The sequence below is a fragment of the Geotrypetes seraphini genome, chromosome 17 (assembly GCF_902459505.1).
Source record: "Geotrypetes seraphini chromosome 17, aGeoSer1.1, whole genome shotgun sequence".
NCBI lineage: Eukaryota > Metazoa > Chordata > Amphibia > Gymnophiona > Dermophiidae > Geotrypetes > Geotrypetes seraphini.
In genome coordinates this window covers 25018032-25044045 of record NC_047100.1, presented here as the reverse complement: position 1 = coordinate 25044045, position 26014 = coordinate 25018032, and the positions used below count along the sequence as shown (strand labels likewise).

General features: G+C 43.3%; 1 protein-coding gene across 3 annotated transcripts in view; it reads left to right on the top strand.

Moving 5' to 3' along the window:
* The window catches only part of TAFA4 (TAFA chemokine like family member 4), a 273487-nt gene that overhangs the window by 76486 nt on the left and 170987 nt on the right, over positions 1-26014 (top strand). For all 3 annotated transcript variants that reach the window (XR_004537412.1, XR_004537411.1, XM_033926732.1), the window contains exon 4: positions 3989-4104. Coding sequence is in view for 1 of the 3 variants with exons in the window: in XM_033926732.1 (XP_033782623.1) it covers positions 3989-4104 (116 nt within the window). In the remaining 2 variants the exon portion in view is untranslated. The remainder of the gene's footprint in view (positions 1-3988; positions 4105-26014) is intronic.

The window sequence follows — 26014 nt, the reverse complement described above, 5'->3', positions numbered from 1 at the left end:
TGCGTAGATGTGATTCCCATATCAAACAGTTTCTCATACATATTAGCATTTAAACTAATTAAGCCTGTACACTGCCCTGATAATTTTACAAAGTTGTTTTTTTTTTTTTTTTTTCTGCATGCTAAAGGCCTTTAATAAAATTGCCCAGGGTGGCACTGTCATCTCGAAGCAGGGACTTTAGATCATTTATTATTCTATTGTCCATTCATTATGAATTTTTGGAAATCAATTTGGGACCAAATTAACTGTTTATTAGCTAACCCTGTGGCATTATCATATGATACTGTGCTGTTTGGTATGGCAATGAGAGCAAAAAGTCAGATATCTACAAATCACAAATTATTACTTATAATGACTGGGGTTGCCATTCAACAAATTACATATAATTGGAAAAATTGGAATAGATTAAATTATAATTTTTGGTGGAACTCCTTATGTCATATTTATAAAATGGAGAGACTTATTGCAATACAACAGGGTTGTTTCAGGAAATTTCAAGATATTTGGGAGCCATTAACAAAGTATTGTAATGATTAGAAAAATCTTGTTTCCCTTAAATTTACAAGTTCAATTATGGGGTGGGAGGGAGGGTATTTTTATTGTTACATGTTGTATAAGTATTGATTATATGATAGATAAGGGTGGGGAGGGGGGAGATAATAATCAACAATGAAACATATAATATTCTCTTAAGTGATATATTTATGGTTATTTGTATGGATATGTTATCACACTTACTATAAGTTTAAAAATGAATAAAGTTTATAAAAAAAAAAATAAAATTGCTCAGGGTGTATTTTCAAGCCAGTCCTGAGGACACACAGTGGTCAGGTCTTTAATTTACCCACAATAAATATGCATGAGATAAGTTTGGCATGCAAAGGAGGTAGTCATCTCATGCTTACTCCTTGTAGATATTCTGGGACTGGGTTGGAGCCCCTGGTATTTACATATATATATATGTGTGCAGTGACAAGAAAGAATGATCAAGATTCTATAACTAGATGCTGAAAAACGTGGTGCATAGCGCTTGCCAATCTTCATTTAGGCACTATCTATAGAATCGCTACCTACCCTTACTGCCACTGTCATCTTACCCCTCCCCCCCCACAGTAGGAACTGTGAGGTCCGCAGGAGTTAAAATATAAGGATCAGTGCAGACCCCACAATAAGGCCGTTCTTTTAAGGCCATGCGCTTCTAGTTCTGTGGGGTCTGCAAACTCCTCTTTTTAAATTTCTACCTTTGCTGATTGTGGACCTGGTGGATCTTAACCGCACACCCGGGACCACAGAGACCCTCGTTTTTAACTCCCTCGGACCTCAAGGATCCCACTCACCCTTGTGGTGAGCAGATTTTTAATGGCATGCGGTTAAGATCCATGAGGTCCGCGAGGGCCTAATTTTACCCAGTCCCCTTAGGTGCTGGTACGTGTATGAACCTTAGGTACTCCCAATCTATGCCTGGGTTTTCTTGACCTAAATTAAGTGCAGAAGTCCAATTTAGGCACCTACTTGCAATACATGCCCAAGAGCTGCCCATGATACATCCCTAACCACACCCACTTCCTCGTACCACTCGTATGAAGAAAGGCTAAAGAGGTTAGGGCTCATCAGCTGAAGGGAGATAATGATTGAAGTCTACAAAATCCCGAGTGGTGTAGAATGGGTGCAAGGGATCTGTATTTTACTCCATCAACAATTGCATAGACGAGAGGACACTTGATGAAGTTAAAACCACTGAAAGGAAATATTTTTTCACTGTGAGAATAGTTTAAACTCTGGAACATGTTGTCGAGAGTATGTGATAACAGCAGTTAACATAGCTGGTTGTAAAAAGGGCTTGGACAAGTTCCCGCAGGAAAAGTCCATAGTCTGCTATTCAGACAGACAGGGGGGGGGGGGGGTAAAGTCGCTGCTTGCCTGGATCAGTAGCATGGAATGCTGCTACTGTTTGGGGTTTCTGCCAGGTGCTTGTAACCTGGATTGGCCACTGTGGAAAGAGGTTACCGGGCTAGATGGACCATTGGTCTGACACAATATGGTAACTCTTTATGTTCTTATGTGAGTCAAGTGTAAGATAATCAAGCCATTGTGACATCACTAATGAGGTGGGCTCTTAGGCATTGGTGGAATGAGCCATTGTGACATCACTAATGAGGTGGGCTCTTAGGCATTGGTGGAATGAGCCATTGTGATATCACTAATGAGGTGGACTCTTACTCACTGGTGGAATGAGCCATTGTGACATCACAATCTCAGCTACTATTTGAGTTTCTGCCAGGTACTTGGCACCTGGGTTGGCCACTGTGGAGCATTGGTCTGACATAGTATGGCTATTTTTTAGATTTTTATGCTTAATTATTTTTAATTAAATCTAATTATAAAGTGCTAATTTGCTTATCAGCACTGATTAAGGCTTTTTAAATAATTAAGTTGGGCTCCTAGATTGGCTAGGCATGATGAGCTAGGCGCCTACCTTTAGGTGTCTTTTATAGAATCAAGGCCAATGTACTTAAACACATGTGGTGGTGAGGCAGGTGCTGATACTAAATATTTTCTAAATTATGAGCGCACACCCATAGATAATGCACAATTTTTTTTTTTAACCTTTTTCAGAGCAGGTGTTCGTATGTGTCTCGGCATTCCTCCTGATTCTATATAGGGCATCCAAAGTTGGGAGATGCCCAGATTTCAATGCGGAGCCTAGATATGCCCATAAATGAATTAATTGGCAGTAATTTGGACTTCATGCACAACTGCCTAAGCACTATTCTGTAATGCTGCATGCCCAAGGTGTCGCACCAGCCCAAAAGGGTGTGTGGCCATGGAGGGGCATGGGCGGGTCAGAGATGTTCCAGTTATTTAAGCCCATTGTTGTTGAATACTGGGGTTGTGCGTTCAACTTGCATGCCAGCATTTGAGGACAGTGTGGCAAAGAGGTTACAGCTACAGCCTCAGCACCATGAGGTTGTAGGTTCAAATCCTATGTTGCTCCTGGGCAAGTCGCTTAATCCTCCACTGCCCCAGGTACATTAGATAGATTGTGAGCCCACTGGATCAGGCAAGGAAAATGCTTGAAGTACCTGTATGTAAACCACTGAGTGTGGTTGAAAAACTACAGAAAGGCGGTATACAAGTCTCAATCCCTTTCCCTGATGTCATAATGCCTGGCAGAAACCCAAATAGCAGTAACATTCCAGAGCTCCTATTGTGATGTCATAATGCCTCACTCCACCAATGCCTAAGAGCCAGCCTTATCAGTGATGTCACAGTGGCTTCTTTGCTCTATACTTTGCTCACTTCTGATATTTTATTGGAGGAGAGTGTGGTGCAGTGGTTAGAGCTACAGCCTTAGCACCCCGAGGTAGTCGGTTCAAACCCCGCACTACTCCCTGTGACCCTGGGCAAATCACTTAATCCTCCACTGCCCCAGGCACATTAGACAGATTGTGAACCCACCGGGGAAAATGCTCGAGTACCTGCTTTGTACAAAAGGCAGTATAGAAGTACTAATCCCTTTACACCGGGTTTTAGCAGGCAGAAGTCTTCACAGGAAAAGTGAGGAGAAGGCACATAAATGTGAGCATCATTTCTACGGCATTTTATAGAAGACAGGTGTGTTAGCAATAAAATAGTTGCCTCTTTGGTCTTCACCCCTTGGCAACCTGTAATAAAAATGACCCCCTACGTGAACAGCGCGAGTCACCCAGAAGCTAAAAATCTATTTTTCAACACACGTGTATGCTGGTAATTGTTGCAAATAGCCTGGCAAAGGTCAGAACCAAGACGACCAGAGATTAGGTTGTTCAGCTTTTACAGTATGTGTGAATTAAATGTCGTCAATATTCCTTTCTCTTTACGTCCAGCCACTTTCAATTACTGTTTTCACATCTTTTCCTGCATTCTCCCTCTCAGCATTGCTCGCTTCTTTCATGCTTTCCCTGCTACCTCGTTCTAGCCACTCATCTGTTTGCTCTTCTGTCCTCAGGATGAAACTGTATGCCACATCAATGCTCCTGTCTCACTGGCTCTTTCTGGTCTACACCTTAACGCTGTGCTGCAAATTGTCGTCCGCTGCTAGCCCCAGTCCCCGGGGACACACAGGTAGGCGCTTTTAAGGTCATTATATACTTCAGAGGCCAATTAATAACAAGTCGCAGAACCCTGCAGTCCAGTTTGCAGCCCTTGATAATTGCCGAAACTGTTGACTATGTGCTATAGAGTGAACAAAATGTTTTTAAAAAAAAACATGTCAAAATAGAAGCTGTAATCAGGACGGGAGTTGGCCAACTCACTTTGCAGTAGAGACTTGGGAATCGGGAACAATTTGTTCTTGGAGAATGTTCTGCAAGCTTCCTGAGTCTCTCTTTAATCATTCATTTGGCTTTTTCTCTTCCCCCTGCTCGGGCCAAAAATGCAAAGAAAATTCAAATGTGGTTCTGTAATCTAAGCTATAGTTCTTAAGCCTTTGTTTTGCTTTCCCTTTAGGCCATGTTTACAAATCGGGTGCTCAAGCATTTTCCCTGTCTGTCCCGGTGGGCTTACAATCTATCTAATGTGCCTGGGGCATGGGAGTGACTTGCCCAGGGTCACAAGGAGCAGCGTGGGGTTTGAACTCGCAACCTCAGGGCGCTGAGGCTGTAGCTTTAACCACTCTGCCATTCTCTTCTTTTTTAAAAAAAAATACTTTCTTTCTATATAGTTCATTCCTTGATCAGATGTACTAAAGCATTTCTCCGAGAGACACACAAAAGTTGGCGCTAATCAAAGATCACAGGAGCCCACAGGCTAATTTCACACAGGAAGCTCCACTTGGTGTCTCTCTTTAAAAACACTGGGCAGCCACAGGAATGCAGGAGTTTCCCCCCAAAAATTACCCTAGTGAAAAGTAAACAGACACATTTCAATATGAAATCCCTGTTAATACTCTCCTCCTGATCTAATCTCGCAGCCTTTCTTGCCGCAGGTAACGCAGTTCCGGGCAAAGACTAGCATAGGTACCTTTTACCTACAGTAAAAGGAGGGAGGGGGATCGAATTTTCAGATAGGGTTACCAAATTTTCAGTTCGGAAAATCTGGATCCCTTAGACCCATCCCCAGGCCTGCCCAGTTCCACTCATCTCCGCCCAATCATGCCATGGTCCCGCCCCCAATCCCACACTAGCCCCGCCCTCTGCTACCTGCTTTGGTCGGGCAGGAGGGCATCCGTGCATGCGATGCGATGACATCGCACGCATGTGCGTTTTGCCCTCCTGCCTGACGGCGATTTTGAGGGAGGCTTTTCAAAACCCAAAGTGCCAGGTTTTGAAAAGCCATCCGGGGAAATCCGGTATCTGGTAACCCTATTTTTGTGACTTAGTGCCCATTGCTGGATTTACCCCCTTATCGCATTAGCGCGCGCTAAATGCTAAAGCTGCCCATGGGTACATAATAGACATCCTTTAGTATTTAGCACATAATTATTGGCATGCACTAACACATTTAGGGCTGGACGCTATTAACAGTGCCGTTGTTGGTGGCTACCTAAAAAAAAATGGCCGCCAATCGCATGCCGTTCGGGCAGTGGCGCCGTTTCTAGAACCATGGCTTCATGAAAGGCAGGCGCCAGAAATGTAGTCCAGGGTTACAAAGGCCTACGTTTCCGGCACCTACCTTTTCACGAGCGTTGCGGCTGTGGAGGCGCTGTACAATGCCTAACGCCACTTCCAGCGTCGGCCACGCCTACAGTGGTGTCAGGCGTGATAAAGCACCTCTGTAGTCGGGAGAATAGCAGCCATTTAGGTGCCTTCAATTAAAACAATTAAGGTAAGCAGCGGTGGGATGCCCATTTATGAATTCCCCTCTAAATTTTGTTTCGTCTGTGGCGATCACGTTTGAAAATTGCCCTCAAAATTGTAAGAATCATTTAGTGTGCCTGAAACATGTATTTTTAAGGGTTCTTTTACTACGTTGCGCTAAAATGTAGCCTCTGGTAGCACGCAGAGGCCTTAGTCCCTATTTCTCCCATTAATACGGGAATACTTACTGACACCCATGTACTAGGAGGTCTTTTTATTAAGGTGCATTAACCGAGTTAGCGTGCACTAAATGCTAAGTCATCCATTAAATTCAATAGGCACCTTAGCATTTAGCAAGTGCACCTTAATAAAGGACCTCTAGGTGCTTCTATCCTAGGGGTTGTTTTGGCTTCAGGCCTGTCTATTAAGCTGCAAATATTTCAAGACTTTTTTTGTTTTTGTTTTAGCCAACTTCACATGCTTGAAACCGCTGATTTTTGCCCTCTGATTTTCGAATTGTTTTGCAGGGGATGGTTCTGTCTAGGTTAGACTACAGCAACGCTCTCTTATCTCGGAATTTCTAGGACGAGAGGGAGAGCGTTGCAGTTGGTACAGAAAAGCTGCAGCCAGATTAGCGCTGGGAGTGGACAGGATGGTACATATTGCGCCAATTTTGAAGAAATTACACTGGTTACCAGTTTCATTTCGGGCACAACATAAGTTTGTTTCTGTGGTCCATCCAACTGTATATCATCAAACACCATGGTATTTTTGGCAAGTTGTGGCACTCTATAAGCCTGTACGATCTGAAAATCAAAGGCTATTGAATTCAGTAGCGCGAGGAAATTATGCAGATACTAGAGCGATGACTTTATGAATCTCAGCTGCTTTAACAACTATGAATGATTTTGGCGTAGTAAGGGGGGGGTGAGAAGGGCAGACTGCCCTGGGTGCTGTCTTGGTGGGGGCGCCACCACCTCGCCGCCCTCCCTTTCCCAACCCCCATACCTCTTCATCAGTGCAAGCAACTGCTCTTGCCTGCTGTTTGTGCCAGCCTTGCTCCCTCTGAAATCACTTCCGGGTTGCGGGGCCGGGAAGTGATGTCAGAGGGGAAGCCAGAGCGAGCAGCAGGCTGCAGAAGCTGGTCACGCTGGTGAAGATTTTTAAGAGGTACGGGATAGGAAGGGAGGGCTTGAGTGTGGCGCAGTGGAGGGGCGCACCAGCAGCAGCAGCATCCTGGGGTGCCTCATAACCCTTGCTATGCCACTGACCAAGTTTCATATTTATTTTTAGTTTGATATACTACTTATCTAGAAGTCTAAGCGGTGTACGTACAGAATTTAAAATAAATTCAAATTAAAATAGTAATAAACAAAGACAAATATAATCAAACAGATACTTGCTATAAAAGGGAAGGAGGGACCATAGTCATGGCAAGAGATCTCAGACTGGAAACCCAAAGCAGGAGGAGAAAAACGGGTCCTTTCCCTAAAAAAACCCCATAAACCAAGTACCGTAAAACCTTGGATTGCAAGTAACTTGGGTTTGTAAGTGTTTTGCAAGACAAGCAGAACATTTTATTAAATTTTAACTTGATATACAAGCATTGTCTTGCAATACGAGTACGTATAGTATTTTGTATTAAAGTTTTGGGGTTGTGGAACGAATCGTCTGCGTTTCCATTATTTCCTATGGGGAAATTCGTTTTGATATACGAGTGCTTTGGATTACAAGCATGCTTCTGGAACGAATTATGTTCGCTAACCAAGGTTTTACTGTATCGTGAAAACCCTCGGTACAATATAACGCAGTCATGAAAAAGTAAAGTACAGAAGAAGAAATTCACTTCAAAATAGTTTAAAATAGCCAGCCAGTGTCAAGAAGACAGTAAGCGATCTTTCTTTAAAATCCATAGCCTGCTTTTTAATCTTCTTGTGACGGACCCACGTCTTATCATTCTGTCTGTTTCATCCAGGAAGATCAATATGCTTGAAACAGTCAGTTGGGCAACGTGATGATGAAGCTTGGGTCCATCACAAGAAGATTAAAAAAGCAGATTATGGATTTAAAAGAAAGGTAAGCTATTGCTCTTCAGACAGACATTCTGGTCTAAACTGAATTCAGACGGGCTATTTTCAAAGTTTTTATAATGTGAAATTGGCATTTCATGCTTTCGTTCTGCTCTCTGATTGCAATGTGGGTTTTCGTTTGCTTTTTTTAACTGGGGTTTTGAAAATAATTGGTGCTCTTTTTAACCAGTTCTGTCTCTTGGTATGACCATTTGTTGGGATGAGTGCCACAGATGTTTCACTGCGGTTTATGTCTTCGTTGATGTAGATGGTTTTTGTATCTTTGATTTGGATATATAGGGTTTGGATATATAGGGTGTCTCAATAGAATGGGAGAGGCCTAGTGTTGAGGGAGGTGGGTGGGTTGGTCACCGAGAGGGGAATTATATAAATAGTGTCCTCTGGCACAGACCAAGGGTCCATGGCATCCCCCCAAAATTGGCGTTCAACGGTTGATGTCCTCTCACCCGTTTCCTGATGTTGGCTTTTAGATCTTCGAGGCGGCCGCCATGCAGCAGGCCTGCTCCCTGAAGTAGAATGAAGGGTTTTGGGGCATTGACGCTGCATGGCGGCTCATTGACGCTGCATGGCGGCTGCCCCAAAGATATAAAGTACAACATCGGGGAATGGGTGGGAGGACACCAACCATCGACCACCAATTTTTAGTGAGACCATGGACCCTGTGGCCTCCCAATGCCTGTGCTGGAGGACTTACAACTTAAATTTATATTTGTGGCAATGGAAAAGTAACTTACACAAGATCACAAGGAGTATCGGTGGAATTTGAACCTGGCCTCCCTGGTTCTCGACCTGCTACTCTAACCATTAGGCTATTTCTCCAACAAGAGCAAGACCAAACCTTTTGAAAGTGCATGCATGCCAACCATATACATCCTCCCTGCATTTAAGGATACCGTCCTGTTTTCATACAATTTTTTTTTTTTTTTTTGGCGACATTACAACAGAATCACTTGAAAGGTATTAACGTAGAGCAAAATCTATTCCAGAGAAAGGAAAATGGTAAAAGTAGAGGGCATAATTTGAAGTTGAGGGGTGGTAGATTCAAGGGTAGTGCTAGGAAATTCTTCTTTACAGAGAGGGTGGTTGATGCATGGAATGTGCTCCTGAGGGAAATGGTGGAGAAGAAAATGGTGAGTTCAAACAAGCGTGGGATGAACATAGAGAATCTCTAATCAGAAAATAATGGGTATACATTGAAGGAACTAAGGCCAGTACTGGGCAGGCTTACACAGTCTGTGTCCCGTACATGGACATTCAGTTGAGGACGGGCTGGGGAGGGTTTTGATGGCTGGGATGGTTAAGATGGGCTGGAGTGAGCTTTGACAGAGATGCCAGCAGATAGAACCTAAGCACACTACTGGGCGGGGCTCTGGGTTTCTGGCCCAGAAATATCTACAAAAAAGGACCATTTATCTAAATAATTATTTATCCCAGGACAAGCAGGCAGCTATTCTTGACTGATGGGTGACGGCACCGACGGAGCCCCGGTACGGACACTTTTAGAGTGATTGCACTCTAAGAACTTGGAAAGTTCTGGATACCGCACCGCGCATGCGCGAGTGCCTTCCCGCCCGACCCCGGCGCGCGGTCCCTCAGTTTTCTAGTTTCCACGGAGCTAAGAAGACGCGTTCACTTCAACGGCCGTTGAAGAGATTTTTTCACGCCTTCCCGCTCGCGTAAACCCCCCTATTACAATAAAGTTTTCTTTATTTCTTTATTTCTTTTCTTTTTAAAAAAAAAAAAAAAAAAATTAATAATAATTTTTTCTCCTCTTTTTCGATTCGGCCCGGCGGGGCCTGTTGCCACGATCGAAGCCTCGGCTTTCGATTTGGCAGAGGCTGTTTTCCCGTTCATGCCCCCTCAGCCCGGTTTTAAAAAGTGCCAGCGGTGCGCTAGACCAATTTCGCTGACAGACCCCCATAACTGGTGTCTGCAGTGTCTTGGTCCTGACCATCGAGCATCTACTTGCTCCCGCTGTGCAACTTTAAAAAAGAGGACCCTCAAAAACCGCCAAATCCAGCAGCGGATCCTTTTCGGTGCCGAGATGTCCGACTCCGCAGCTCCGGCACCGACATCTGTTCCACAGTCGGCTCCGACTTCGTCGACACCGCGTGATTCGACGCCGGTATCGCATCCCACAGGTAAGCCGGCTAAGAAGCCTTCCCCGTTGGAGCGTCCTCCGGTCTCTACAGCAGTGAGCCCAATCCTTCCGACCTCGAGGCGCCCACGGAAGCGCTCCGCTCCGATCGAAGTTAGTCCCTCGACATCGGGCTCTTCGTCGGAGTGTCGAGCGGCACCCAAGGCACCGCAGAAGAAAAAAGCGGTGCCGGTGCCATCCTTGGACGAGCGCATCGCCGCCGTTCTGCAGGTACAGCTTAAGGATCAACTTCAAAAGCTGTTTCCTGCTCTCTTGACCCCGAACCTTCCAGTTCCAGTTCGGTCAGAGCCTCCGGTACCGATAGAAGAACGCCCTCTCTTATCGGCATCCACTTTATCGGTACCGGCACTTACCACATCGTCATCGATGCCGGTTCTAGCTCCTGAACCTAGGTCTCAGCACCAGGCGGTACAGACCTCGGTACCGATACATCAGGTTGCATCGCCTGATACCGTGTCTATGAGATCGGGCAAATCTACACATAAAACCCGACACGTAGAGCCCTCCACACCTGAGTCTCGACACCATGGCTCTCAGGTTAGAGACCCTGATTTGTGGGGAGATTCAGAAGAGCCCTTCCTATCTGAAGGAGAATGCTCTTCCGATGAGGAGGAACACCTGGTGACAGACCCTCCTTCTAAACAGGATTCCACCTCTTTTACCTCCTTTTTGAAGGAGATGTGTGAATCCCTGTCAATTCCCTTGGAGGCTGAATCCAAGAAGTCCAAAGCATTCCTTGATGCTCTGGATTTTGACCAGCCTCCAAGGGAATTCCTTAAACTTCCTCTCCATGATATTTTGCGAGAGACGTTTTATAAGAACCTTGAAACTCCCCTGACTGTACCAGGAGCTCCTCGTAAGCTGGACTCTCTATACAGGGTAATCCCCATTCCTGGGTTTGACAAGCCCCAGCTCCCACATGAATCTCTTTTGGTAGAGTCTACATTAAAGAAATCAGCGGGGGCTAATGTGTATGCTTCAGTCCCTCCTGGCAGAGAAGGGAAATCTATGGACAAATTTGGCAAACGGCTTTATCAAAATGCCATGTTGGCCAATAGATCAGGAAACTATGCTTTTCATTTTTCTTTTTATTTAAAGCATTTGGTCCAGCAGTTGTCTTCATTTGAACAATTCCTTCCTGATCGTAAAAAACCTTCTTTTCATTCCTGTGCTTCCTCTCTCCTTCAGTTGAGGAAATTTCTTGTCAGATCAATTTATGACACCTTCGAATTGACTTCTAGAGCCACGGCTATGTCAGTGGCTATGCGCAGGTTGGCATGGCTCAGGGTCTCAGAGCTAGAGGTGAACCACCAAGACCGTCTAGCAAATGCTCCTTGTCTGGGGGATGAGCTGTTTGGAGAATCCATGGATTCAACAACACAAAAACTGTCTGCTCATGAAACCAGATGGGATACGCTTTTAAAGAACAAAAAGAAGACTCCCCCTGCTAGACCGTTTCGCCAACAATCGGCATACCAACGCCGATATGCTGCTCGGCCTTTACCTCAGCATTCCCAACAACCTAGGCGTCAGCGACAACAACAACAACGTCAACCACCTAGGCAAAATCAGCAACAACAGGTGAAACCTCCTCCACCTCAAAAGTCTACTCAACCCTTTTGACGTGTTTCTCCAGAACATAGCCATTATGCCTCCATCAGTTCAACTTCCCCTACCCATTGGAGGCCGTCTCACTTATTATCTCAGCCGTTGGGAGAACATAACATCCGATCAATGGGTTCTCAACATCATCCGCCACGGCTACTCTCTCAACTTCCAAACACTTCCATCTCAAAATCTGCCAAGAGAGTCTGCTTTGAACACTCCCCAGGCTTCTCTCCTTATTCAAGAGGTTCAATCTCTTCTTCTTCTAAACGCTATCGAAGAGGTTCCTCTGGACCAGAAGGGGCAGGGGTTTTACTCCCGTTATTTTCTGGTTCCAAAGAAGACAGGAGATCTCAGACCCATCTTAGATCTTCGAGATCTCAACAAATGTTTGGTCAAGGAAAAATTCAAGATGCTCTCTCTGGCCACTCTTTACCCTCTTCTCAATCAAGACGACTGGCTATGTTCCCTCGACCTCAAAGAGGCATACACTCATATTCCAATCCATCTAGCCTCCAGGCAATACCTCCGCTTCATGATCAACAACTGTCATTACCAGTACAAAGTTCTCCCCTTCGGTCTTGCCTCATCTCCACGAGTATTCACCAAGTGTCTAATTGTGGTAGCTGCTTACCTACGCTCCCATCACCTTCAGGTGTTTCCTTACCTGGACGATTGGTTGATAAAGGCCAATTCATCTCAAACAGTTCTCCTGGCCACCAATCAAACCATCTTGTTCTTACAGCTTCTGGGGTTCGAGATCAATTTTCCCAAATCTCATCTCCTCCCCACTCAACGACTTCAATTCATTGGAGCGGTGCTGGACACAGTCCTCATGAGAGCATTCCTACCGTCCAACCGTCTTCAAACTCTCCAATCTCTGTGTCAGCAGGTACTTCCACAACGTTCCATCTCTGCCAAACAAATGATGATACTCTTGGGTCACATGGCATCCACAGTCCATGTCACCCCCCTTGCACGTCTTCACCTGCGCATTCCTCAGTGGACCCTTGCTACCCAGTGGTCACAAGCGACGGATCCTTGCTCACGGCACATATCTGTGACATCATCTCTTCGTCAGTCTCTACAATGGTGGTTGATATCCTCAAATCTCTCCAGAGGTCTTCTATTCCATCTACCTCCTCATCAACTGATCATCACCACAGATGCCTCCCCTTATGCCTGGGGAGCTCATTTGAACGAATTCCAAACTCAAGGTCTTTGGACAGTGCAGGAAATGAGACATCACATCAATTTCCTAGAACTCAGAGCGATGTTTTATGCCCTCAAGGCTTTCCAACATCTTCTCTATCCTCAGGTCCTTCTGTTGTGCACAGACAATCAAGTGGCCATGTACTACATCAACAAACAGGGTGGGACAGGCTCTCGCCTCTTGTGCCAGGAAGCCCAGAAGATTTGGACTTGGGCCACAGATCACCATCTCTTTCTGAAAGCGATTTACATTCAGGGAGAGCAGAATTACTTAGCGGACAAGCTGAGCAGAATTCTCCAACCTCACGAGTGGACACTCGATCCCTTAACTCTACAGTCCATCTTTGCTCAGTGGGGCACTCCTCAGATCGACCTTTTCACAGCTCCTCAAAATTACCAGCTGCCTCTCTTCTGCTCCAGACTATACACTCCTCACCGTCTGGCAGCGGATGCATTTCTCCTCGATTGGTCCAATCTGTTCCTGTATGCCTTTCCTCCTCTGCCTCTCATGTTACGAACATTGTTCAAGCTCAAGAGGGAAGGAGCCACCATGATTCTGATTGCCCCACGGTGGCCCAGACAGCATTGGTTCTCCCTTCTACTTCAACTCAGTTCCAGGGAACCTTTTCTGCTTCCACTGTTTCCTTCTCTGCTTACGCAACAACAGGAGACTCTTCTACATCCCAACCTCCAGTCTCTGCACCTGACAGCTTGGTATCTCTCGGGCTGACTTCACAGGATTCTCTTCTGTCTCAGCCCGTTCGTTCTATTCTGGATGCTTCCAGGAAACCAGCCACTCTGCAATGTTACCATCAGAAGTGGACACGGTTTTCTTCCTGGTGTCTTCTTCATCATCATGATCCCACGTCCCTTGCAGTGGAGACCCTATTGGACTATCTACTTTCTTTGTCTAACTCTGGTCTCAAAACTACCTCCATCAGAGTCCATCTCAGTGCTATTGCTGCATTTCATGAGCCCATCCATGGAAAACTCCTTTCAGCTCATCCCCTGGTTTCTAGATTCATGCGAGGTCTTTTTAATGTAAAACCACCTCTTAAAGCACCTCCTGTGGTCTGGGATCTTAATGTGGTTCTCTCTGCTTTGATGAAGCCTCCTTTTGAACCCTTAGCTACTGCCGCTTTCAAGTTTCTCACTTGGAAGGTACTTTTCCTCATTGCTATCACCTCTGCCAGGAGGGTCAGTGAGCTCCATGCACTGGTTTCTGACCCACCTTTTACAGTCTTTCACCACGATAAGGTGGTTCTGCGTACACATCCAAAGTTTCTCCCAAAGGTTGTTTCTGAATTCCATCTCAACCAATCTATTGTACTGCCTGTTTTCTTTCCAAGACCTCACTCTCACTCTGGTGAACAGGCTCTTCATACTTTGGACTGTAAGAGGGCTTTAGCTTACTATTTAGACCGTACTAAACCCCACAGATCTTCGCCCCAACTTTTCTTATCTTTTGATCCTAATAAGTTGGGACGCCCTGTTTCTAAACGTACGCTATCTAATTGGCTCGCAGCGTGCATTTCATTCTGCTATTCTCACTCCGGACTGGCACTGGAAGGTTCTGTCACGGCCCATAGAATTAGAGCTATGGCAGCATCTGTAGCTTTCCTCCGCTCCACGCCTATTGAGGAAATCTGCAAAGCTGCTACTTGGTCCTCAGTTCACACTTTTACATCACATTATTGTCTGGATACATTCTCCAGACGGGATGGTCACTTCGGCCAATCTGTTTTGCAAAATTTGTTTTCCTAATGGCCAACTTTCCCACCATCCCTCTTGTTTGTTAGCTTAGAGGTCACCCATCAGTCAAGAATAGCTGCCTGCTTGTCCTGGGATAAAGCACAGTTACTTACCGTAACAGGTGTTATCCAGGGACAGCAGGCAGATATTCTTGCGTCCCACCCACCTCCCCGGGTTGGCTTCTTAGCTGGCTTATACTAACTGAGGGACCGCGCGCCGGGGTCGGGCGGGAAGGCACTCGCGCATGCGCGGTGCGGTATCCAGAACTTTCCAAGTTCTTAGAGTGCAATCACTCTAAAAGTGTCCGTACCGGGGCTCCGTCGGTGCCGTCACCCATCAGTCAAGAATATCTGCCTGCTGTCCCTGGATAACACCTGTTACGGTAAGTAACTGTGCTTTATGGAGCCTGTATAGTTGGGCAGACTGGATGGACCACTTGGGTCTTTATCTGCCATCATTTACGATGCTACTATGCTTCAGCGGTCTGGGCATGTGTTAACCCTGTGCTCCTGGTGAATGAATGCTTCTTGGTACTCTAAAGAAGCAAATGTTTTCACTTCAGATCAAACTGACTAAGTAAATAGTTGTCTGTCAAGCTTTGATGTTTGGGAGGATTGTGATTAATCATGCAATTGTTTTCTCAAGGAAGTGCAAATGGGAAAAAGAATAAACTCTACCAGCATGAGAATAGTGGAAGAGGGAGCTTGATGGAAAAAAAACAAAATACATCCATCCTAATAGATTACAATCTCTCCTCAAAAAACAGTTTCCTTTTAGTAATATCTTCAGCTATTAATTTAATTTGATTACTGTACAATCGCCAATTAGTACTGAGATAGAGGAGAAAGGCACTTACTCCACTTCGGACCAGAGCCGCTCTCGATCAATTGGTGGCTTTCCAGATTTCAGAGCAGTTCACATACAAGGGGCCGCTGGAAAGTTCTCAGCCCAACCAACAAATTTGGGGCAGTCTCCATCGAGACCTATACAGTGAATTGGATTCTAGTAATGGGCGTCCCAAAGTTCGGGGGTGGTAGGTGTCCTACTGCTGTCTAACTCATTTTCTCAACTTCTTCAAGCCAAATACCCCCTAAGTCTAACAAATATCAACCAAGTACCCCCGCCCAAGCTCTGCACCTGACCCCATCCCCATAATAATAGTACTAATTGTAATGCAATTTCTTCCATTCATTTTTCATATACACACAATATAATCTTATTAATACATAATGCTAAACACAAAAATAAAAAAACAACAACACATTGTATGTAGCACATTGTATGCAGAGAAAATGTTATCATTTATATTTGAGTTTTTTTTTCTAAGATGTCAAGGCAGATGACTTTAAAATATGCAATTTCATCTCAGGAACAACAATAGACAAATAGACAAATATAGACAGCAGATATAAATTCTCAAAACGTACACATTTTGATCACTAAATTGAAAATAAAATCATTTTTCCTGTCTTTTGTTTTTTGGTGATTTCATTAGTCTCTGGTTGCACTTCCTTCTAACTGTGCATCCAATATTTTTTTTTCTTTCTGCTTCCTCTCCTTCGGACCTCATTCCCTTCCCCAACCAACATCTCTCTGTCCCTCTGAATCCAACTTTTCTTCCTCCGTCTTCCACCCTCATTGGCAACATGCCTCCCTCTCTCTCTCACTGTCCTTTTCTAATTCACTCCCTTGCTGCAAAGGGAATGGGACAAGAGAAAGAGATCCAAGGTACATCTTTCCCATTCCCTCTACTGCCACAGCCAACATTTCTCCCTCTGTCATCCCCCGGATCATGAACAACATTTAAAACCACTGCCCACCAGCCCCATGCCCAACATTTCTCTTTATCACCCCTCTCCAGCACCATGCCACATCTCTCCCTCCATCACTATGTTCAACATTCGTCTCCCTTGCATCCTCTTTGAATCTGTCCCTCTGTTCCCTCTTGACCACCAAATCCAACATTTCTCCTTCTCATCCTGCTTTTTCACATGCATCTCTCTTGCTCCTCCCTCTCTTTCTATGCCCGATTTTCCTCTTTCTTCCTTTCCCCATGTACACCATCTCTTTCCCTCTCACTCGTCCAACAATTCTCCCTTTCTATTCCCTCCTTCCTTCCCTCCCCTATCCCAAGTTAGTGCCCCCCTCCCTGCCATCCAGATTTGTTCCAAATTCATGCCCCTCCCATGTCCAAACACGCTCCTTCCCCCACTCCATTCTCCCTTTGTCCCATGTTGATATACCCTCTTTCTTTTACTTGCTCGCTCCAGGGCTGCACTCGCTCCCTTCAGGACCGTCCAGCTGGGCTGCTCCTTCCTGCCTTCAGCCACACTTCTTTGCAGGGACATGGGCAGTGGCTCTTGCACGCTGCACATGGCTGACCTGAAAGCCTTCCCTCTGATGTCATCTCGGAATATTACAACCAAAAGGTTTCTTTTATTTATGGTAATGTTATAATAAATTGACTAGATTGGACATCCAAGTAGGCACCTATTTTGAGGCTATTTTATTTTTTATAAAATACACTAACAAAACCTGCACAGTCGCAGCTAAAATGTACCCGTGTTCTTGCAAGTTCAATTAAGTTAGCTTTCTTATTGTTAGCATCAAAGTTTCAACATGTCAAATATGTTTTCATTGGGATTGATGAGAGCTGTATTACTTTGGCAGCGCTGTGGTCTGGCGTTTGGCTAGACTTGAGCAGGACTAAATGTGTCCAGATCTGATTGCTCTCAGGAGTAAATGGAAGGCATGTATACATTATAATATGTGGTAAATGAGTATTTGAGGATGAGCTTATTGTTTGAGTGGAAGACATTATTTTTTATTTAGAATACATTTCCATTGATTTCCTACACAGTGAGAAATAAGTTAAGAATGTAATAATTACAAAAATGAGAATCGAATCCAATTAGGAAAACCTACAAGCCGACCTCAAGAGAGTCATTTACCATTATAAGACCTCAATTTAACAAACGGGCAAAAAAAAAAAATAGGAGGGATACATATTATCCCACCAATGTTTGGCTTACTTTATAAAACGCCTTTCTAGAGTTGTGTCTTCTCGTTACATTACAAAAAATTTCTAATTGTACAGAATCCCCAAATAAAATATCTTTACCTTGACAAGTAATAAGTAATTCACATGGATATTTAAGAAAAAAATGTTGAACCCAGGGTTTCAAGCTTAAAAATGCTTTACGCCATAATTGGGTGGTCTTGGAAACATCTGGAAACACATTTATTTACCCCCCACAAAATGTTATTTTCCTTCTTCCCAAAATAAGTTTCATCACCAAAGATGTATCAAATTCATTTACATATATAACCAACAGGGCAGACCGACTAGTTATATCTTGAGTCTTCTAGGAAAACAGTCAAGTCCACTTTTGTACTAGTTGGCCAACATCCTGTTGATTCTCTGGAAGTCTTTTCTTAGTTGGTAAAGAATAATTTATTGAGGAAATTGTTCCAAAATTAGAAAGCATCAGAACCTCCCTTAGATACTTTCTAAATAGTATCTCAAGGGCCAGTAAATATATAGAAGGGAAATTTAAAACTCTAAAGTTGCATGAGCTATGTACACTTTCTATTTCTAGTATGAAATGTAAACCTTGTGAATCTGTTATAGCAGAAACAAAAGTAGCCACCTGAGCTTCCAAACCAGAAAATAGTTATCCAATAAACCTAAATTGCACCCCCCCTCTTTTACAAAACTGAACAAGAGGTTTTTAGTGCCAGCCAGAGCACAGAATGCTCTGTGTTCCAATGCTCATAGAGTTCCTCTTGCACGGTTTTGTAAAAGGAAGGGGGTGGGGGTTTAAAATAGTATTTACGTTATCAAATTTACCCTGCACATGCTTAGAAAAAAATAGCAGGAGTGGGAGGTTTTGTAACCTCTCTAGCCTTGGCTGCAGGGCTCAATTAATTTTTGTCTCTTCCCGCTAAGGGCACCTTCCCTGGACAGTTCCCATGATGCTCAGTTGGTAGCAAAGCCAGGTAAATCTAGCACAAATAGGAAACACAAGCAAAAAAAGAGGGGTGCAGGGACTCTCTGCTATGAGTCAATTCTGCTCAAGATAAACAAAAGGCAAAATATGTCAGACTATCAACCAAGGGAACTCTTTTATTAAGTCGATAAAACGAAAGTCATAAAAATAGACGCAATCTATAGTATAATGTCCATCTTGATATGAGTACAACTGAGTCTAGGTCATGCTTAGATTGTCCCAACTGGGATCCCGGTTTTGGCATCCGTAAATGCCTTCATCAGGAGATGAATGGATACTGCCGTGAGGGACTGCAAAAACCGGGAGGACACTAACAGTCAAAACACGATGAGAGCGTCTGTGAGGACAAAAACGTGCCCACAAAGTTTTCTGCGATATTGTTGAGGCAAAATTCATCTTTCCTCCTCTTGTCAAAATATACAAAGACATAATCAATGAATGCAAAAAAGGCCAAATTTAGCTGAATGGTAATTCTAATTGAAGTTGATTTTATATCTGTGGTACACAGATTTTAAAAACTCTTCGAGTCAGTCAATATAGCCTCAGAAAGGTCCAGAACAGTCAGAAAAGCTGAGGATCTCAGAGCAGTCTTGAGAGCAAATAGTCTGAGCTTAATTGATGAAGACCCTTTAAAACCAATGTAAACACTTTAAACACACATGCCAATAAAACCACTAACTACTGCAATTTTTGAAGAAAAGTAGTTCCATGATCAGGAGACCTGCCAACCAACAAATATCGAACTACTGAATGAGCTGCTATTGTTTCAAATTTGGTTCTGATTAAACTTAATAGAGTTATAATAACTCAGCTTAGTCGTTATTGTTGCATGAACAAGCAACAAGGAATCATCCCTCAGCAGTCTGTGATGATATCACAACGAATATAACACCCCACAATAAAGTTTAATTGTAGCTAAAATTTGGGCCATGAAGAAGTGTAGCATCAAAAAGGCATTGAGTGTACAAACCGTTGGTGTAGGTTCATTTCTATGACACTGTTTTAAAAATCAAAGATAAAAAAAAAATCCGATATCCCATTCAACAGTAATGTATAATGAATTTCATTTTTTTCACATCCCATAATAATTCAGGATAGAGGTCCGTATTATGAGGATTAGTCTTAACTTTTAGGTCATGAGTCAGCTGCACACAATATCCAGACAGGCGTTCAACTTAGTAGTCAAATCCAGTTGACCTAAGCCAACGTCTATACAGAGATCAATACCACCTGCATAGACATGACCAAACGTCTGGGGAAATATCCAATAGAGGCGATGGATAAATACTGAAAACACCAGGGACAGCAATTTATATTTTATTTAAAAAATGTATCGACCTAGGCGGCTTTACAAAAGTAACATTCACAGAATGGAACAGCCAAAATTTATACAAACATCACAAATTACAGATCATTCCATATAAATAATGGGTTCACAGATCCTCACAATTAACTCATCCTAAAACCAGCATTGAGCAAAAAAACATCTTTCACTAGAATACTTCTATAAAAAGTATAGTTTTAAGAATCTTTTTAAACTTCTGAATATTGGAGCTCTTTGTGGTCCAGTTAATTTCCACAGCGGTACTCCTATGATGGAAATAGCAGAGGTTCTCGTAGTCTCATAATGTGTTTTTGAAAAGTCCAGTAATGACAATCGTATCGCGCCCTCAGATTGCAAAGCTCTGAGTGGTCGGTAGATAGCCATAATTTGTGATAGATACCAAGGAATCCCATGGTAAATGACTTTGTAAACCAAAGTTAGCGTCTTGAAAATAATACGTGATTGCACAGGTAACCAGTGCAATTTCTTCAGCCAAGGTGTTGTGTGTGAATTTTCTAACACCACAGATTAACCTTGCAGTGATGTGAGATTTGAAGTGGATTCATCCCACAAGACCTTGAAAGAGTCTTGTCTCGTAGGAAGAACTAAAACCTTTATAACACTAAATCTTTAACACTTGACCCTGAATGAACAGTTTGGAGACCAACTATAAAAAGCTTGTGTTCCAGGGTATCAAAGGCATAGAGACCAAAAAAACTAAATTAAGAACCTCACCCTTGTCAGCAGAAATACTAACAGAGAAACATCAACAGTAACGACTACTAAAGACCGTATGACCTATTCAGTCTGCCTATCCGCATCAATCACTATGCTCTACAATCCTTCACTTTCCTTCAAATATCCTCTATACTTGTGCAACATTTTCTAGAATTCAAATACTGCCCTAATCTCCACTGGGAGACCGTTCCACACTTTTACCACCCTATGAGTCTATCCCCTTTCACCTTCATCCTATGACCCCTCATTCCAGAGCTTCCTTTCCATTGAGAGAGGCCAATCTCCTGGGTGTGCGTGTGCGTATTGCCATCAGAGTGAGGCGTGCTGAGCATGAATTCTATATCGGCAATTGCGCATGCAATTGCTGTAACAGAATACTACTAGTTTTATTTTTATATACCGCCAAAGCCATAGTAGTTCGAGGCGGTTTACAATAAGAAGAGCTGGACAGTCAGTGAAAAAAAATAACATGAAGTCTTTGAATACATGAACATTTGTAGGGAGGGAGAGAGAGACGAGTAAAAATCACAATGTAGGGAAATCGAGTACATGTAAGTAGAATGCAGGGGTAAGGCTTTAAGAGTTCTTGGTTACAAATCGGTTAAACAGATTGGTTTTAACTAGTTTTCTGAAGTTAAGATGAGGAGTGTTGTTACCTAGCCATCCGTTCTGTTGACTTGCTTGGAAAGCAAGAGTTCTGTCAAGGAATCTTTTGTATCGGCAGGTTTTTATTATAGGGTGGCTAAACATATGTATTCTGCGTGTAGGCCCGGTGGAAAAGATCCAATTAAAAATGGGAGACCAGGTATAGGGGGGCCAAACCAAGAATAGATTTGAAACAAAGGCAGGCAAATTTGAACAACGCTCTTGCTTCTAGGGGCAGCCAATGAAGTTTTTGATAGTAGGGGGGTCTAGTGCAAGTAGGCATGTAGGAATATTACATCATTGTCTTTTCAAAGGCTTAAGGCCTGACGCCATTTTACTGAATCCATCTTTGCTGAGTCATAAAGAACTTTGAATCGGCCCTTTTGAAACAAAGAGACTATGGATTTTGCTGTGCTACATAGTTCAGCTTGTAAAAGTTTGAAGAAGCAAATTATAAGCATGATAATGACGTCTGTCCTGTTTCTTTATCATCTTGGCTGGGCATGCTGTATTAACCTTGTGAGGTGGGACATGAAGAAGCATTTTCACCCTGCTTGGGTCCTGTCCTTGATCGGGATTGGTCAGGTGGTCACCTGAGAATGTGAGAAGGAGTTGGGTGCTGAAGCCGAAGTAGAGAAGGAAAGAGAAGATTTCCCAAATGGCTAGCATGTTTCTGACAAAGGACTATTTATCAGTTCTAAAAGGACTGATCTATGTGCTAAGCCAAAGGAACGAAAAACTCTGCAGTTGGAATATCTTTTGGACTGTTACCAGACTGCTACCTTGTGGCCTATTCTGAAGAAAAACAACAGTTGGAGAATTGCTCTGGATTAACGACAGCTGGCTGATCATTTACAGTTGCTAAATGGCACAAATCTGCAAGTAAGATGTGTGTGTAAGTGGCCAGGAATGCCACTGACCTCCACAAGGTCCTTGCCCTCTTTGCAGTTGCGCACTAAGGAGATCGTGCAAACATTTTTATAGAATACCAACCAAGGGCATGTTAATTAGGGCAAATGAGCATCAATTTAAACCAATTATGGCCAATGAAGTTACCCATGTAACTAGCCTAATTCTATAATGTCAGTTGGGTGCTTAAATTTGTAGAATGAAAGGGACACTGTGAAACTTCTACAATATAAAAAATTATCCTCAGAACTTTTCTGTACAACAGCGATTCTGTGTATGCATGTGCGTGCCAGGACTTGGTTAGCAATCGATATTTAGCTTGAATACACAGGCTATCTGTTTTAGCACACATTCAAGGACCGTTCGCGATAGAAAGTTTTAGCATCTAAAAATACAGCACAGGTCAGACAGTCCTGCCAAGGTAGAGAAGTGATGTCATTCCTTGAAACCCTGAAGCATTGTTTCACCTCCGTAGCGCTCTCTGTGTTCTGCAGAAATCGTAACCTGTTTTCGAAGAACAGATTACGGAGAGCGCACCACTCAACATCAGTCCTTTCTGCTTTTCAGCTGACTGAACAGATAATGAATGTGGTTTGCTCTTAACCATATGTTAACGAAGACCCATTAGGTTAACTTGACCCATGACAGAAAAAGTGTAACTTTCTCAGCTTCCAATATGCTCACAAACCAATTTATTTCAATAGTGAATCTGTTTCTCTAGCTATCTAAATAAATAAAACAAGAATATATGGATGCCATTAGCTGCATTGTTTAGGTGGAATCATCTGACCATGCTATCCATCACTGTGAAAACATAGGTGAAAATGTAGGTGTGGCTTTGGAACCGCAATGCACATCTGCTTTATAAAATGTAGACCTATGGGGGAATTCTAAAAAAATGGTGCCTCAGTCTAGACACCCCAATGCCATGCGCTTACGGCCTAATTCTATAAATGGCTTCTAACTCCTAGGTGCAGTTTGCAACGATTGTTAATCAAGCACTAGGCACCATTTATAGAATAGTGCCTAGAGGTTCCCAAGCGGTCTTGGGCACCTGTAGGCGTTAAGGGGCAGATTCTATAAATGGACATCTCGATTGTAGGTGACAGTAGGCATTCTACCGCCATCTCGCAGCCAATCGGGACACATGCTTTTTTAAAAGAAAAACCCTGAGGCAGGACACCTACACTATGGGCATTTGTCATGGGTCTAGGAAAATGCTTAGGAACACTTTAGCTTGCCCAAGGCTGGGCATGGGCGTGGTTTTGGCCGGACGTGGCCTTGGGGAAGCTGAAGCAGCCTTGACGGACGCCTGAATTGTAGGTCAGCAAAATGCTGGCCTACATTTCCAAAGTTAAAAGTAGACACGGCTGGTTGAGCTGGGGGGGGGAGGAGGGGAAGAGAAATACCGCTGCCACAATCAGCTGAGCTGGCTGCGGCAGGAGACCCTCTGACAAGTACTGCAAAATCAGCATGAGGGATGCCTACTTCCTCCTGCCGACACCCCCTGGAACCCCCAATGCTCCCCCAACCTCTAGACCCTATCGCACACCCCTAAGTCCATCCCCTATATCTTTTGAATGAAAGTCTGGCCAGAGGAATGCTTACTCCCTCCAGCTGGCAGGCCCACCTCTTCAAAATGGCAGGCCTTCCCTCCCAGTGCATCCTGGGATGCACAGTAGAGGGGCCTAAGGCCCTGATTGGTTCAGATGCCCAAGACCTCCTTCCCAGTGTATCCTGGGATGGAAGTGGCCTAAGATTCTGATTGGCCAGATTTTAAAGCCTCATACCACGTATATTGCTATTAGACCCCTGGTATCGTAAAACTTGTACTATAATTATGGTAAATCATAACCCATTAACTGTATATTATGTGTATTTAACCATTCTGAGATCTATGGGGAGAATGGGATTTTATTTATTTTAGGTATTTATATACTGCCTATCAAAGTTATTTAAGTGGTTTACAATTAGGTACCCAATCATTTTCCCTATCTGTCTCGGTGGGCTCGCAATCTGTCTAATGTACCTGGGGCAGTGGAGGATTAAGTGACTTGCCCAGGGTCAACAGGACAACCTCAAGGTCCTGGGGCTGTAGCTCTAACCACTGCGCCATACTCTCCTCCAATACAATATCAGAAGAGCCGATTGTGACATCACTGAGGCTGGCTCCTAGGCATTGGTGGAATGAGGCATAATGACATCACAGTAGGAGCTCTGGAATGTTGGTACTCTTTGGGTTTCTGCCAGGCGTTATGACCGAGACTTGTATACTGCCTTCTCATAGTTTTACAAGCACATTCAAAGCATTTTCCCTATATGTCCTGGTAGGCTCACAATCTATCTAATGGAGGATTAAGTGATTTGCCCAGGGTCACAAGGAGCAGCGTGGGAAAACTAATTAAATAAATAAATATGTATCAGTTATAGAATATTGCACAAATGAGAGCTGCAGTGCTTGGTCTTTTCACTTGAGGGCTCTGCAAGGTTGTGAATTATAAGAAGGCTGCGAGACAACTTTTAACCTTGCTCTGATGATATAAGGCATGATTTTGTTTCATTGATTTAGGATTGTGGCTCCCTTCTTTTTATGGTTCAGACACGGATAGGGCACGATATGTTTTACTCTTTGATCTGCTTAGCTCCTCATATGTCTCACTCAGGACTTTTAAGTAATACACTGAATATACTGTTCTACCCTTATCGGAAAGGAAGGGAACGACCATAGGGATGACTCTGAGGCTTTTCTGTAAGTTTTGATGCTACTCAATTGCTTCACTTTTATTTTTTTTTTTTCTGGGTTTAAAAATTTTTTTTTTTTTTAAATTAACTTTTACTTTTTCAGAGCTGCAATGTATTTGACCTTATGCTGTGTGATATTTTCTGTTTGCACTGTGCGGTTTTTTTTTTTTTTTTTTAATTTGCTGAACTTGTTAGCTTCATTGCTCCCTTTTTTTACAGTTTTTAAAAAATTATCCATTTTGAGCATTTTTAGGAAAAGCAGATTCTGAATAAAACCTGATTGAGGCATCGAAACGATGTTTCGCCGCTTTTGCTAAAACCTCACGGGCTCCCAATTATTTCTAGAGTCTATTTCAAATGTGCTTTCTTTCCTTCCTTCCTGCCTCTATTTTGGAGTTCTACAATCTGAGTTTACCAGACCTACTCAAATTATCTTTTCCTACGCTGAAAGGCGTCATCTATGCTGGTAAATTAGGGAAGGCTCTTTTCAAAATTACTGAACTCTGGAATAATTTTCCTGTCCAGTTGCATGATCTGGGCTCTCTCCCATTATTCCCAAAACATCTGGAAACTGGGCTTTTTTTTTTTTTTTTTTTTTTTCAAAATTGTAAACTTTGCTTCCCTCCATATTATCCCTATTCCTATTGTATTTATTATTTTTAATTTCTGTAAACCGTGCCGAGCTCTGTTTTTATAGAGAAGATGCGGCATAAGCCTAAGGTTTAGTTTAGACTAGTGAGGCAGACCAGTATAAAACAGTGCGACAACATTTTAGATTGAATTACCAGGTCGATCTACCTTTTGTAAAATGAGTTAGAGAAGAGTTGCTAGGCAGGTTTTGCATTCTTTCTAACATCGGACCCACCATAGGGAATAATTTAGTGCTAATTTAGGCTGTAGGAATGCAAAAATTGCTTATGAAATTGGCTTCTTTGATGGGATGGGATCATGTTAATTTTTGTATGTTTTTTATATATTACACAGGCCAACAGCAACAACAAAAATTCTTGGTACCTTGGGGTTTTTTTGACCTGTTCCTGGAGTTATTTGAG